We start from the raw sequence: 17,369 nt of genomic DNA, 5'->3' as shown, positions 1-17,369 counted from the left end.
GAATCTACCAATTTTGATCCTTAAGAATTAATGTGTGGGATGGGAAACAGCCAACCAATATTATTGGGCAGAAAATAGAGTTTCCCATTTTAAGTTAAATAACTAAAAAAGAAAAAATAGGATGGCAAAATAAACAATTAAAAAGAAAGCTATGGAGAGAAAAAGAAGATATGATAACAAAGTGAAATCTCCTAATTTCGAAGCAGGAGATGTGGTATCAGTCAAGATTGAGGAAGTAAATGACAAAATGTATAAATTTCTACATGTGTCTAAAAACATATTTGGCTTAAAGAATACTAATGATATGGAACCATGCACACTAACTGTAATATGTTTAAAATAGGAACAATGGAATTTTGATTTATTCTTGAAGTTGAAAAAAAGAAAAAAAAGTAATTTTGTAAGTAAATAAAAAAATTACACAGGGGTTCACTGCTCTTTAGTGCTTGACAAGTACTGTATACCCATTTTAGATGAAACACTCTTTTCCTTTCTGGTTCACTCTTCCTTGCCTCTGCACTGTCTCTGAATATGAGTCTGTTTAAATGCTGGCTTCTGAAACCATTCTTTGGTGAATGTTTATTGGCTGATCCTTATGGATTTTTATTAGGACATAACCTAACTACTCCATTTGTTAACTTCATAGAATGGTTCTTTTGAATTCCTACTGATACATGAGGGTTGGAACTTTGATAGTGACAACTATTTATTTACAGCTCGTACAAAATAGATATCGGTTTCAAAGTTTTACTGACCTTCAAAGCAGTCACCAGCATTGTGTATAACCCATTGCCAGAGATGTGGAAGTCATAGGATACTCTTAGCAGTGCCAGTTGTGTTGACAGTTCGACTGGCGCGGTCTATTGCCCAACGAATTTGTAGCACCTGACTTAAGCCCTCGTAAGTTCAACTCGATTTCTAAACTGAGCGAAACACTTCACAGCATTCGCATCAAAACTGCTACAAATTCATCGGGCAATAGACCACACCACTCGAACTGTCAACACAACTGGCACTGCTAAGAGTATCCTATGACTTCCACATCACTGGTAACAGGTTATCCACAATTATGGTGACTACTTTGAAGGTCAGTAAAACTTTGAAACACGCATATATTTTGTACAAGCTGTAAATAAATAGTTGCCACAATTAAAGTTCCAACCCTCGTACAATGACAGAAAAAATCACAACACCAAGACAGAATAGTGCGACATAAACAAAAGTTGGTATGTGTGTTTCTGCATCAGAAAGATGGTGTCTATTCAAATTTCACACCAGTCACATAAGAGTGGCCCTAGTAGCCCCACTGTGAGGATGAAAATCAGGATTGCTTTATATACATATTTTAATGGTTGTGAAAGTTATTTACCTTTGAGACTGGACATCATGAGTTGATGTTAGTCAAGAATTCCTTTAAGGGGACAAAGATGCCATTATCAACAGCTAACTTGGTTTGAATGAGGTCGCGTAATAGGGCTACAAGAAGGTAGATGTTCCTTAGTAGGAATGTAGCCACTGTACACAACTGATGGCAGCTGTGGTCACAAGAATGTACAGTCACATGAAGACAATGATCCGGACTGCCACTTGGCTCTGCCAACAGGAAAGACCATTGTGTTCAGCATATGGCTCTGGCACATTGTACTGCATCTGCACCAGCAATCTGAGCAGCAGTTGGCACCACAGTGCCACAATGAACTGTTACAAACTGGTTACTTCAAGAACAGCTCTGAGTCAGACACCCTGTCATATGCATTCCACTGTCCTCAAACTACCACCTTTTGCAACTTCTGTGGTGTTAAGCGAGAGCTCATTGGAGGAAAGGATGGGGATTTTTTATGTTTTCTATAAAGCTAGTTCTGCTTCAGTTCCAATGATGGCCATGTGCTAGTGAGAAAGAGGCCAGTTGAGGGCCTGCAACCAATCTGTCTGTGTGCTAGACATACTGGACCTATACCTGGAGTTATGGTCTGGGGCGAGATTTAGTGTGACAGCAGGAGCACTCTCATGTTTGTTCCATGCACACTGACTGCAAATTTATTCCTCAGTCTGGTGATTTGAACTGTTCTACTGCCATTCATGAACAGCATTCCAGGGGGTGTATTCCAACAGGATAACACTCGCCTACATACTGCGATTGTAACCCAACATCCTCTACAGAGTTTTGACATATTGCCTTGGCCTGCTCGATCATCAGATCTGTGTGTCGACATATTATCTTGGCCTGCTCGATCATCAGATCTGTCTCCAACAGAGCATATATGGGACGTCATGGGATGACAACTCCAGCATCATCTACAAACAGCACTAACTGTCCCTGCACTGACCAATCATGTGCAACAGGCATCAAACAACGTGGTATCTGGCACCTGTACAGCACAGTGCATGCACGTTTGTGTGCTTTCATTCAACATTCTGCCAGTTACACTGGTTATTAATGTATCAGCATTTCACATTTGCAGCGGCTTATCTCAGACTTACATTAACCTGTGGTCTAGCTATGTTCATCAGTTACATATTTTACCTAGGCAAATTTAATCCCAAAATTTCATTACTCTACAGTAATTATTTTTTGATGTTGTGATTTTTTTTCTGTCAGTGTATTACATGTCTGATCTGTTACTATACTCAGTACATAATTTCACGAAATGCATCAACAACTGTATTGACACAATTTCTTTCTGACACTAATGAAAAGAAGAGAGGTTGGCAGTTCACTGCTCTTCAGTGCTTACACTCACAGGCAAATAGTCTCTCCCCTCTGGGTGAACCCATTCTTCATTTTCTGGTGCGCTCTTTTTGACCTCTGTCCTAGGTATGGTGATCGGTTGTTCCACATTCTGTCTTTTTTTGACCATATTTTCATAGGAAGACATTCAAATTATTATCAATACTCCTCTAGCATTACAATGTGCGGGTTGAGGGTTTTGAATTCCTAATAGTACATTGCACAGTACTACATGTTGTTCATCTGGGAGGAAGGGCTACATTTACACTGGTCACATTTTTCAGTACTGCACATTTCTGACATTCTCCTCTACACCACAAGTTGTTAGCCATTGTAGAATCTTTACTTTTGTACTATCTGTATTGTGGTTCAATACAGTCTTACATCTTTCTCATTTGTCTTTTAAACATGGAGAATTTTCATCTTGATACTATTCATGCTTTCATATGACAATTTTATGACATTTTTCTCTGTAGCATATATTGTCCACACTTGGTAAAATGTCACTTTTGCACTATTCATAGTGTTGAGTTTGTATCTGTTCTTGGGCGCCATGACCGACCTCATTTGATCTCTTCTGTCAAGAGAGTCAATTTGAAGCTGGAATGGCTGCTTATGTCGGGTGCAGGGTCACACATTGGTATGGTTCCTGTTGATTCTCTCAGTAGGTGGGATTATACTAGGCATGGCCTTCACCTCAACAGGAGATGGAAGGGTAAATTGGCTGGGGAAATAGCAGGAAAGTTAAAGGGGGGAGACACTGTCATGAGTGGTAAAATACCAGTGGTTATAGGGTTCAGAAAAGACCCTTTTTCAGGGTAGGGACGACAGAAAGAAAGCAAATTTTAAGAGAGGTTAGAGCTGAGACAAACCTTCAGTTTGAGAAAGAAATCAAAAAACATAATTCCAGCTTATTACATCAGCATAAACAGCTATTGGTTAAGAATTTTCAACAGACAGCAGATATTTTAACTCTACCCAATTTTAACTCAGTCAAAGTGAAATGTCAGCTATCTTTATTGCATCAAAATATTCGAGGACTGAGAAATAAAATTAATGAATTAACTATCTGCATAGATGAATAAGAGTCTTCAAACCCAGCTGACATTATCTGCCTCTCTGAACATCATGTGACCACTGGTACAGAACTTTTAAGTGTTACAGGGTTTAGGTTAGCATCTCACCTTTGTAGATCAGAAATGGAGAAAGGAGAAGTTGCCACATTCATCAGGAACTGCCATAAATTTAAGAACATAGACATTCATAAATTTTGCCTAGAACAGCATATGGAAGCATGTGCAACAGAATTAGAATTTCACAAAAAAATCCTTCATAATATTAAGTGTATATCGAGCACCTGCAGGTAACTTTAATCTGTCTGACATTTGTCAGCTATGTCTGCTTGTGTCTGTGTATGTGCGGATGGATGTGTGTGTGTGTGTGTGTGTGTGTGTGTGTGTGTGTGTGTGTGTGTGTGTGCGCGCGCGCGAGTGTATACCTGTCCTTTTTTCCCCCTAAGGTAAGTCTTTCCGCTCCCGGGATTGGAATGACTCCTTACCCTCTCCCTTAAAATCCACATCCTTTCGTCTTTCCCTCTCCTTCCTTCTTTCCTGATGAAGCAACTGTTGGGTGCGAAAGCTTGAATTTTGTGTGTATGTTTGTGTTTGTTTGTGTGTCTATCAACCTGCCAGCACTTTCATTTGGTAATTTATTTATTTATTTATTTTACCTGGCAAGATTAGGGCCTTCGGGGCCTCTCTTACACCTAACCAGGCATACTCAGATTGAACAAATTTCAGTTTCTACAGAACATTAAGGGCATATAACATGTTATACAGTATTAATGTTAAAGAAAAAAAAATAGAGATTATAAAAGTAGTACAATGATTATTATAACAATCAGAAAATAATTATAACAATCAAGAATAATAATAATAATAATAATGACTATGTATATGAAAGTAAACATATTTTTCTTTTATGAATGTCAGTCCTATTGCTAGTTGGGAATTTTCTCGTTATATTCTTGCAGCTTGTGAGTTATTCTCATCGAGCAGAGACATAAGACGATAGAATGGGATGAAAGAGATATAGAAGAGGTAGATAGGTTAGAGGAAGAGAAATAGAATGGTAAAATTCGAAGCTATGATGGAGAGGAGAAAGAAAGAGATGAGAGGGGCACAACAATGGTGGCTATACCATCCCTAATATGTAAGTCTTGAGTTCCCTCTTGAATGCTGAGTGGTTCTGGATAAGACGCAGATCACAGGGAAGCGTGTTCCATAGTCGTATGGCTGAGATGGAGAATGACACGGAGAAAGATTTTGTGTTATGTAAAGGTACAGCCAAGATCCTAGACATATCCAATCTGGTATTGCAGTTGTGGAATGATAATAGGTGTTTAATGTGAGAAGATAAGTATTGGGGGCACCAGTGGCTAAGAAATCGATGAAGTAAGCACATCATGTGGAGATCGCATGCCTTATGTGGGCGTATCCAACCTAGCTGGGAGTATGAAGGACTGATATGATCATACAACCATACATTGCATACGTATCTAACGCAAGCATTCATCACTAGCTCGAGGCATCTCAAATTTTCACAATTTGTGCCGTGTTGAACTACATCACAGTAGTAAAGATTAGGCAAGACAAGTGTGTGGACTAATTTTTGTTTAACATTGGTTGGAAATATTTTTCTATATTTTTGAATTGCATGTAGGGAGGAGAGCGATTTCCGGCAAGCTGTGACTGTTTGTTCTTCCCAGTTTAGGTGTTCATCCAAGATTATTCCAAGGTCTTTTACTATTTTTTGGTATGGTACTTCGGTACCATTGAGGAGTATTTGAGGGACTGTTTCACGAAAGTACTGGCTGATTAACTTTGGATGAGATATAAGTATGACCTGGGATTTCGTGGGGTTTAGTTTCAGACCTAGGTTATGTGCCCATCGAGAAACAGAGCAAAGATCTGCGTTCATACTCGCTAATGCGTCAGCAATGTTCTTGGGGCTTGCACTTATGTACAGTTGGATGTTGTCGGCATATAGATGGTAGTTGCAGGAGTGAATCACTGGAGAAATATCATTAATGTACAGTGAGAAGAGTAATGGACCAAGGATGGAGCCTTAGGGGAACTCCAGAGGGCACGTTTTTCCATGACGACTTTTCCGACCCACAAATGACTTGTTGACTTCTGTTTTTGAGGTAGCTGCCGAACCAGTGTATTGCACTGTTTGAGAAATTCAGCTGCTTCATTTTAATTAGTAATATATCAAAGTCAACTGTATCAAAAGCCTTGCTAAAGTCAAGCAGTGTTAGGATGGTAGCTTCACGTCTGTCCATAGCATGTTTAATGTCATCAGTTACTTTGATTAATGTAGTTGCTGTACTATGGTGCTTTCAAAAGCCTGACTGATATTTGTCGTGGATGTTATGAGTTTTGAGGTAATCCGTCAGCTGTTCATGGACGATGTATTCTAGGGCTTTAGATATTGCAGGTAGTATGCTGATTGGCCTGTAGTCACCTGGCGACTTAGGGTTGTCAGTCTTGGGTATAGGTTGAATTAAACTTTGCTTCCACTCAGTAGGATATGTACTACTGACAAGAGACAGGTTGAAGATGTCTGTGATAACTGGAGTAATAGTGTCTACGACGTTCTTAATCATGCCAATGCTCACTCCATCATTTCCTACTGCCTCGGAAGAGATTCTCATAATTGCCTTGTGTACTGTGCCGGTAGTGACGTGTTTCAGGAAAAACTTGTCTCTTGAGAGATTGATATCTTGGGGCTGGTAATTTGTCGCTGCGTGGCAGTTTACAGCTGTTGAGAAGAAATCGTTTAATTCTTCTGCAGAGACTTGATAAACAGCGTCAGATCTTCGCTTCCCTATACCGAAATTGCGCAGCTTTTTCCACAGTGCAGCAGGTTTTGATATGCCGCATACGACAGAGCGGGCATGTCTGATTTTGGGCATTCCTCACGCTTTGCTTGGTTCTGTTTCGGAGTTTACTATAAGCTTCGTACGCCTCAAGAGTTGGGTTACGCTTGAAGGCCCTATGTGCAGCATCACGTTTATTCATTAACTGGCGTAATGCAGTGGTGAGCCACGGAGCGGGAGCTCACTTTACCTTGACAGTGCGTTGAGGAGCATGTTTATCATACAGTGTAATAATTTTGCGACGTAATTCCCGAATTTTTCCGTCTAAAGTCGGTTCATTGCTTATATCATGCCAAGGGATGTCTGAGCAATCCTTTTGAAGAGCATCATGCTTAACATTTTTTAGGTTTCTGTAGGTTACCAGGTGAGATTTTTCTTTGGTAGTATGCACTGAGTAATTTAAGAATATCACGTCATGAGCAGAGACTCCCGGAGCGGATGTCTGATTGGCGCGAATTATTTTATCTGGTTGCTTTGTTGTTATTATATCTATGAGTGTATGGCTGTGTGGCGTGTGATGAGTTGGGTCCAGCGGTGTTAAACTCATATCATTGGAGTGGAACAGTCGCCTTAGTTTTTCTGTAGAGGGAGATTTTAACTGTAAGTCAATGTTTGTGTTGCCCATAATGATTATGTGTTCATACAGTATCACGAGCGAGGACAGGGCAGACTGAAAGGAGGACAGTATCATAGTAGTTGTATTACAAGTTTATTACCTTATAAATAAATAACCTTTTTTATTTTAAATTCAGTGCATTAATATTTGTAAAATGACTCTTTCATATAGTGTTCATTAAAAAATGACGGTCATTCCACTTGGGACCTGTGGAATGGTACATTGGCTTATTTGTTTTAGTTGTAGGTGTTTGTCATGTATTGTTGTTTTTCTGACATGTTCCACATCCTGTAGGACCTCCTCACTACGGATCAATTGGAATGAAGGTAAATCTAATCTAATCTAATCTAATCTAATGCTTTACGATGTTTTTGACAATTGGAGAACTTTCACATTTACACTATTCATGTTGTGCTTGCTATGTTGTTTACACTTGTAGAATTTTCACATTTACCCTATTTACATTAGGCTTCACTATGGTTATGTCCTTTTGCTCTATGCTGCATGTTATTCACCCTTGCAGGAATTTCACCTATACCCTATTCATACTTTTATGAAACTATTTTATCACACTGTGCTACATGGGGTTAGAGGTGTAAGTGCAGATATTGTGACCACTGGTATCTTAGTATGTACCCACTCCAGTATGTCTGTTATTTTGTCTTTGCATGTAACAGTCTTCCTGAAAAAAAGTCACATAATTTACTACATGATGTTTTCTGCACAGTTGTAGCTGCACCACTAAGTCAACTATGCCTCTCAGTAGAGACTACCATTTTCCATCCATATGCCCACACTACATCACCTGACCTGTTGCACAGGGAAAAACAACCATTAAAGGGTTACTCTTGCCATATCTACTTGGATGTACGAACTACACTAAAAACATACTAATCCTAATGGTTATAATTATTAGTATGCAAATGAAGTACAGTACTGATGTAACGTTGTTCTGTACACTGTCCTCAGCCACCAATAAAAATATCCTCACTAATACTCCTAACACCTTGTATATCATCCACCATACATAAAATTTCACTTTTACACAATTCATGTTTTTCACCTGATAAAAAAATTGTCAGGGACAACCACATCTACAGCAAGTAGCAGGAAATTAAAGTATGGCATATTTTAAAATACAGTCATAACATGTTCTTACAATGAGTAACACAAGATTCCTGTCACTTATACAGGGTGTTACAAAAAGGTATGGCCAAACTTTCAGGAAACATTCCTCACACACACATAAAGAAAAGATGTTATGTGGACATGTGTCTGGAAATGCTTAATTTCCATGTTAGAGCTCATTTTAGTTTCTTCCACCTACGCTCAATGGAGCACGTTATTATGATTTTCTACGGGATACTCTACCTGTGCTGCTAGAACATGTGCCTTTACAAGTGCGACACAACATGTGGTTCATGCACGATGGAGCTCCTGCACATTTCAGTCGAAGTGTTCGTACGCTTCTCAACAACAGATTCGGTGACCGATGGATTGGTAGAGGCGGACCAATTCCATGGCCTCCATGCTCTCCTGACCTCAACCCTCTTGACTTTCATTTATGGGGGCATTTGAAAGCTCTTGTCTACGCAACCCCGGTACCAAATGTAGAGACTCTTCGTGCTCGTATTGTGGATGGCTGTGATACAATACGCCATTCTCCAGGGCTGCATCAGCGCATCAGGGATACCGTGCGACGGAGGGTGGATGCATGTATCCTCGCTAACAGAGGACATTTTGAACATTTCCAGTAACAAAGTGTTTGAAGTCACGCTGGTAAGTTCTGTTGCTGTGTGTTTCCATTCCATGATTAATGTGATTTGAAGAGAAGTAATAAAATGAGCTCTAACATGGAAAGTAAGCATTTCCGGACACATGTCCACATGACATATTTTCTTTCTTTGTGTGTGAGGAATGTTTCCTGAAAGTTTGGCCATACCTTTTTGTAACACCCTGTATCTTGCGCTATCCTGTCTTTAGATGGTAAGTAAATGGTAATCATCTTCCACTATGCTTAACTGAAATGTAAATAAAAATAATATTGCAGCCTTTATTAACTATGCTAAGAGAATGGAAGCTAATGATATGTCAGCAAAATTAAGTGAAAAACATTGTATTTTATCTTTTAATCTAACAATGTTGACAAGTTGCACCAAAAATTGAATTTCTTGCAGCGAAAAATTATGTAAAATTTGAAACAAGAAAAAAATTACACAAATCAATTTCAGGTGCCTGTGTAATGAGTTTTCAGAAAAATTTGTGACAGTGTAACTGCTGTTCAAAATTAAATAATCCCTGGATTAACTCGCATGTTATCTGTCGTGTAAAGGGAAATTATGGATTCTCTATGTTAACTATCCTCATTTGTGATCCTTCAGAGTTATTGTATCAATAGGGCTAAGTAATAATGTTGTAATAAAGAAGTATTTAATGGAATATTGAGGTATATAAAGTAATGAGGAATTAATGAAATTGTATAAAGTGATGAAGTTATACGAAATATATGAAATGATGAAGTTAATAATGGAGAATATGAAAGGTATAATGTGAAGTAGCAATGGTTACGGCAGTTGTTAGGCATCCAGTTTTTGTATTACTTAAGGTTTGGGATTGCACTTTATCAGTTAGCAACTGTAACTAAAGATATATGTGCCAGTAAATATTAAGACATGATTATGTATGAGAGATAGACTGTCTATGTGATCTGAGGCAATGGTCTGATAATTTATATAAAAATTATGGCACTGTGGTTAAAAAAATTCCGTAATCTCATGAAAGCAATGGTAATGTTGAAGGAAAAGCCAACAAAGTTGTTCAAAAATGTGGAATGAAATACTGATTATTTAACAATTCAAAAGGTATATACTGCTGTAAATTTGTTTCCAGGATACTGATGGAGAGAAAAAAATGTAAAAAAAACCTGGCAGAAATTAACAACTGACTACAGTAACATTAACAGCAACTGAAATTTTAAAATGAAATAATGTTCTCTGAGTCTAAGACCAGTTGAGTCTCCAGTGCAGCTCCCATCCAGTTCACTTGAAATCCATAGTAATGAAATGCTAAAAATTTTCACAGGTATGTTGCAGATTTATAATACTGATTGCTAATTGTTTGTTTTCCATGTTTCTGCAAATATGGATATTGAGTAATGTGATAGCAGGCTCATAAATGACTAGAATGAACTCTCCCCAAGTACTAATAGATGCTGGGGGTCAGGCTAAGGCCATGGACTCAACGAAGTACACTGATTGTGAGTCCAATATAATCGGAGTTTGAATTTTTTTGATCTTCACAACAGACAGAGACTCTACATACAAAAGAGCACATTTCTAATAAGCACGGGAACTGGATGTACATCCTCATATCTTTATCCCCCGTCTCTGTTCCACCCGTCTGTCCTCCTCTTTCCCCCTCTCTCTTATCTTGAGCCTTATTTATTGTTATTGCTTATTCAGATTCTGTAGTAGTGTTCTAATCATAAACTAATAATCCATAAATGTAACTTTCCTGTTTGCTAACAACATTGCACTATTGTAGAATATTGTGTAAAAATATGAAGTAAGTGGGTCAAGAACTTCTTTAAATTTCTGGTAATAACATTTCCCCTTTACATATCACATATTTATTTATACTTGTTTTAAAAAATAGATACATAAAAACACACACATATTCGAATGCAACATTGTGTCCAAATTTCCAAGCAATCGGTAAAGAACTTGTGGAGGTTTTCAGATTTGGAACACACAAACATTTACATTTTCATTTTTGTAGATGTAAATGTTCATTTGTACAAAACCATAGATCTCTGAAAGTTGTTCACCAAATGCTTTGAAATTCTGACACATTGCTGGATTCTAATAGATGTGTGTTTTTATATACCTACTGTGGCACCATAGGGGATATGTTGTTAGCAAAAACTTCATGTTCTTTGTTCAGATGCTTAAATCCCCGAAGTTCTACACTGACACCTTTGAAATTTTGTCACAATGTTTTTATTTATTTTGTGTGTGTGTGTGTGTGTGTGTGTGTGTGTGTGTGTGTGTGTGAGAGAGAGAGAGAGAGAGAGAGAGAGAGAGAGAGAGAGAGAGAGAGAGAGAGAGGGAGAGAGAGAGGGAGAGAGGGAGAGAGAGAAAAGATGAACCCAAGATTTTTGCTAATTATGTATCCCTTTATACATATGGCTTTCCAGCAGGTATACAAAAGAACACTCATGTTCAAATGCAACGTTGTGTCAAAATTTCAAAGCAATTGGTGAAAGCTTTTGGAGATTTACAAGTTTGAACAAATGAACATTTACATTTTTATTTATATTGTTTTCTTTAAGAAAAAAATTTCTTTCTAAAAATTTAAAATTATGCATGTAACCATGTATTTTAATTCATATTCTAGAAGTTTGTATTAACTTTTTTTTTGTAGAACAATGGTCAGTTTGCATTCAACATTTGCTCAATGTAATTTGTAAAAAAAATTATTTACTACAGGAGTTAAACTTTTCAGCATGCTACCTGTGCAGACACATGCTGTCTCTCTTAATATCTTTAGAATTAAGACCCAAAAACTGCTGAAAGAGGAAGCTTTTTACACTTTTAAGGAACATGGAAACTCTTCAAAAATAGTCCTTATTTACTAAATAACTCATAATAATTTTTGTTTGTACCAACTTTCTATGCTGTTTTTTGTCCCTTCTGGTATCTTTTCTTATGGGTATAATAAATTGCTAGTAACTAAATAATGTTGGCTCATGTTTTTCTATTAACCACACTGGGAAATTTTATTGTATGCCCTCTATTGTTTTATTACTTAGCAAGTAACTTAGGAACATTTACTTCCATATTTAACTATTAACCATGTGGACAAATCTGACTGTATGTTATATTAGGTATGGTATTTTATTATGTGTACTGTAATCACGTGTAGTACCACAGCGCATTAAGTATCAAACAACGTGTAGGGAAGCAGCCTACTCACGCCGTAATAAATTCACATCAGTCTTTCCATTATGTGCCAGCCGAGTCCACTGTAACTAGCTCGGACGCCATGAATGTTGCGCAATACTTTAAAAATCAAGTAAATAACCTGAAACGTTTCTGGCACATCAGGAGTAATACTAAATCAATATGTGTTGAATGTCAGTTCAATAACTTTAACCATTTTCAAAATTTGGACGTTTTTCTGTAAAAATCATTGGCGCAACAGAAAAGAGCTAGAGACTTAAAAATTTATATTTAGATTCCTTTTTCATAATAATTTAATAGAAACAGTACTTTGGATCTCACAAATTAAGATTTTAGTTGAAATTCAATATTTTCTGGTTTTTGTCTTAAAAATTAAGGAAGCAAGATAGATTAAGTAGGCTAATAAATAAGGCTAGGATGTTTATATTTAAGTAGAATGGAGATCCGCTATAATCATAAAGATGTGAGAAGTTTCAATTGAATAACTACGTAACTATAGCGATAGCGTATCTCCAAACGGCAAGCTCAGAGCTCATCTACTGCGTGTAGTGTAATTAAATTAATTCTCTCGCCCAAAATATTTTACTTAGTCACGTCAGACTTTTATTATGATTACTTACCTGTGTGCTGAATGCACATTTAAATTGAGAGCTTCATCGGCCATCAGCAAAAGAAGCTATGATTTATTCAATGACTTAAAGTGGTGCATTACTAGCCCAGCGGCTAGTTGGGAGAGCCGATTTGATCAGGCGTTCCCTTAGCCGTCCGCACCGCGGCTTTATATATAAGAACGCTGCATGAAGCAGGAAGGCCCCAGTTCTCTCCAGACGCAGATTGGCACACCATCTGTGCCGGGAGTCGCGTCGCGTCGGTATCATTGCTATAAACAGCCTCGGATGCCGTATTAAGTTACTCAGGATACGCGTAACCATGAAATCATTTTCAGGTGAAGTGTTAATTCTGGGATGACTTTAATTATCTATCTTCAGTTTGCGTATGTCGTATTTTCACGTGCCGCCGCGGGACAGACATTCTACCATTATTTAGCGTGGCGTTTGATGAACATTATCATCAAATTATGGTGAGCATTCATTTAAACATTTAATTTGGACAGTTACAGTTGCATCAGCGCATTAGACTCTGAACTGCTCTGTTAGTCTGGTTGTGTGGATTCTTTTTTTTTTCATCTGTGACTTTCAGAATACAGAGAACATTTTTTTTCACGATCGTTTTTGATTATGAATCCCAAACAATCTCCTAATTCCTCAGAGCTATAAGCTGTAGCTATAAGTGTATTTCTCAGGTGAAGTGGGCACTAGGAATTCTAATTACAGGCTTCATGTTTTGCTAATCACTTTCTGGTTGCCAAAATTGTAGTTAGAGAGCCAGTGTTGAGAACGGCAAAACAATAGCATAAATAATAGGAACATTTATGTAACAATTAATTCCACCCGCCGCCCCACAAATGGAAAGTCCATGTTAGAATCTCAATATTACTTTACTCACCATAAAGATGACCCATGGAGATGCAGACGGGCACAATGAGAAAGACTGTCATCATGTAATAAGTTCTTTCATGTGAAAAGTTACTATTTGCAGTGACTAAGTAACTACAACCAATTTCATGCTGTTTGTTAGACAGAACTCATCAGTGAAAGTGTACAATTAAAATTTTCCATTCTTTCAAAAGAATCATAGTGTATGTGCTCACTTGTGACACATGAACTGTCTAAATTATTGAATGCAATCTGATTGTCACTGTTTTACTGATGTCAATAATGTGAAGAGATTGTGACTTTTTGTGATCATCGCCTGACAAGCTTGTGACTAAACCAAATAAGAGCTGGAAGACAGATGCCAAAGAGAAAAGCAGCACTACTATTGAAATAAAATCCAAGTCAGTAACGTTACAGATTGGTTGCAGACATTTCTGTATTTCAACTGAAAGTGAATGGTTCCTGTAGTTTCACTCACCACTATTACACACAGTGCTATAGAATGACATTCAGAACATTTTTATATAAGGATCTTATGCTCAGAAGTGTGAAATAAAGTTTCTACAGCCACCACTGGGCTGTTGAAAATCCATGCACTGCTTGTATGAGAAGTTACCAGATTAGATTCTTGGTAAACAATTGGGCTGGAATTCTTGGAGATCACTGGACAACACATCTTACCATATAGTTTCAATGGTGCATGGTGTTTGAACTTTCTAGAGAACGACTTTGTCAGAACGTCCAAAGTACATTCCCGTACAAGTGGGCACTAGTTTATAGTTTCAGAACTATGGTGCTCCAGTGCACTTTGATCATCGTGCCAAGGCATATCTCACAGACAACCTCAGCAGAGAGTAAATGGAAAGGGATGCCCAATCCCTTGCAATAAGCAGTCCCCAAACATCATGTCTCTCAACTTTTTCCTCTGGGGCACTATCTAAAGTCCTTGTCTACTCAACACCAGTAGGGACAGTACCTGAGCTTATCGAGCACATCTTTACAGTGCTTGATACCATTAGAGGAGAGTGTGGAATCTCACAGAGAATCAGACCAAACAAAGTCCATTGTTGTACATTATGTTACAAAGTTGATCGTTATAACACTGGACATTTACTCTTCACTAAAGAAGGCACACATTTGGTTTACAGTGTTTGTACTCTATTGTCAACAAACATTTTAAAAAACCACAGTATTCTGGTGTTTCATTCAGTCTATTGAATGCACAGTAAGTGCATAATGTTGTATAAACTTGCTTTCACAATTCGAGCTATAGCTTCTCTAATGAATAATGTTCTGAATTTTATCCTCTACAATCCCCCAAATTTTTAAAATGTCATTCTGCAGTACCCAGTAGAAAAGCAAAATACTCTCTCCATTATGTTTCAGTTTTATATGATTAGTGGTAAACATATATGTTATTATTACATACTGCTAAACCTGAAATTAATACAACTAATTTTAACCCCAGAATTTTCAATATCAGTAATACCAAAAAGTAATTACAACTTACTATGGTATAAACAACACCAATGATGAAAGCTGACATTGTTTTCATGTTCATGTTCCAAACATTTCTGAACAAACGTATCTTGCTGCCACCATATCTTCCATGGATATGGTGCCTTTCTTCCCAAAGAAGACTGAATCTTATCAGCAAAAGTTGTGTAGTTACCAATCCAAAGAAACAGAATAATACTGCAAAGAGAAGAAAAGCAAGAAGTTGAGACAAAGCAGTAAATCTCATTTAAAGTATAGACATTATACATATAAGACAATTACATTTTGTTAACATATCTTTAAAAGCACACAAGATAGTATAGCAGTCAGTTCTAGCATTTTTCTGTCACTTACGTGGCTTTCTCTTTTGGAGATGATTGGTTAATGTGAAAAATGCCAAGATATATTGGGTTCAGAATCCATGTTAAACTGTAACTGGGAAAGCCAGTTCAAAGGCAGAGGCAGGCAAGTGCACACCATCCCCAATGGGAACATGCCTAGTAAAGCACGGCACAATAGAAGACATAGGTGACACGGAACTGTGTATTGGGAAGGGCAGATAGAACAGAGAAAGAGGAAAACTGTGGAGAGGATCATGTGAATTCAGGATGAGAGAAAGTAGTGACATGAGGCAGGGATGGAGAAGAGCAAGGCACAAGTACTAGTGGAGACTGGAGCCTGGAGGATTACGGGATCAAAGGATGCATTGAATGTGTGTCTATGGCTATCAGTTATAACTGTAGTTTAAAGATCACTAACACATAATCTCTAGTTGCTAATAGTGTTGATAGCAATGAAACGGACATCAGATCAAGCTTACCAGTGTCACATTCCTATCCAATGAGTTGCTGCCTCTCACTCCTAGTCAATCCCCCCCTTTCCACCAATGCTACCATTTCCTCCATGCTTCTTTTCTTCCCTCACCCATCACCTGACACAGCTTCTCACCTCAACAAGCTGCATTGGCAGCACAATGTAATCAGTCAAGACAATGCACCCAAACATGTGCATATGTGTTTGTAAATGTATACTATGTAGCTTACAGCTACAGAAGGAATCATCCAAAAGCTAACAATATTTTAAGTCTTGTTTATGTGCCTGTCAATAACACAACCATTCAGAAGGTGTTATCCTTATTCATTTCATTATTTATGTTCATTTCTGGCATTCAATCAAGCCTTCATTAGTGAATACTCATATCCACAATTCCTGTGGACATACTTATCTTCATTGACACCATTTTGTGCAGAGTTTCAGCTACATGGCCCCATTTGATGTGTGAAGTGACAATGTGGTTTGAATAACCAAGAAAAACTTTACATGATGTTTGTTTCTTCTTAATTTCCAAAACAAAAACATATAGCTGAATCATGCCAATACAGCTGTCATCAGTGTTGCCACCATAACAATATTCAAAATGGAAGTGCAGTTCAAACTGAAGTACACACTGTTATGTGCTAAACTCTCCTGTTATTATCAACCCAACCACTAGCTGTTTCAGCTTGTCACTGCACACCTTCAGCTGTGGCCACTTCCTTTATAATGGTAGCTTGTGATGATATGATTATGGTATCAGCCAATTCATACAACATAATTACTAATTGTCTAATATTCAAATTATCTTTTATATATTGTTAAATTACACTAAAGACTAATTTTACAAAAAATTCAGTGCTTCAAACTAAAATTAGGGCCCTCATATATACAAACAGAAGCATTAAGTTCAATAAAATCCAAAATCAATATGATTATGAATAAATATGGGCAAGAGTAACCAAAAATGGTGAACTTAAATTAATGACAGTGTTTCTACCAACAATTAGTTCAGACACATCAGTCATAATGTCATTCAAAAACAGCCTAAACTCAATATTACAGAAATATCCTGAGCATACGGTAGTAGTAGGTGGAGCCTTTAATTGAGGACCATTTTCAGAAAAGCCAACATCTACAAAAAACAGTTTTCAGGAGACATGTTTTATTGAACTGCTCATACAATACACATTGCTGGTTCCTTAAAAAATTATATTTTACAAATAACATTAGATATGCAATAGAACAGTGGAGAGACATTTCTATCAGTTTTCAGTTCCAAATAAAAAAATGTAAAAATTATGTTCTTTCCAAATCT

At 37.5% G+C, this 17,369-nt stretch overlaps 1 protein-coding gene across 4 annotated transcripts in view; it reads right to left on the bottom strand.

The window, feature by feature from the left end:
• LOC124594984 (stimulator of interferon genes protein) overlaps positions 1-17,369 on the bottom strand; it is a 328,498-nt gene that overhangs the window by 156,323 nt on the left and 154,806 nt on the right. For all 4 annotated transcript variants that reach the window (XM_047133516.1, XM_047133515.1, XM_047133518.1 and 1 more), the window contains one exon: positions 15,252-15,436. In XM_047133516.1, the coding sequence (XP_046989472.1) occupies positions 15,252-15,436 (185 nt within the window). The remainder of the gene's footprint in view (positions 1-15,251; positions 15,437-17,369) is intronic.

This window comes from Schistocerca americana, chromosome 2 (genome assembly GCF_021461395.2).
Source record: "Schistocerca americana isolate TAMUIC-IGC-003095 chromosome 2, iqSchAmer2.1, whole genome shotgun sequence".
NCBI lineage: Eukaryota > Metazoa > Arthropoda > Insecta > Orthoptera > Acrididae > Schistocerca > Schistocerca americana.
Note: the sequence above shows the minus strand (reverse complement) of the source record. Positions and strands in the feature narration are given on the sequence as shown.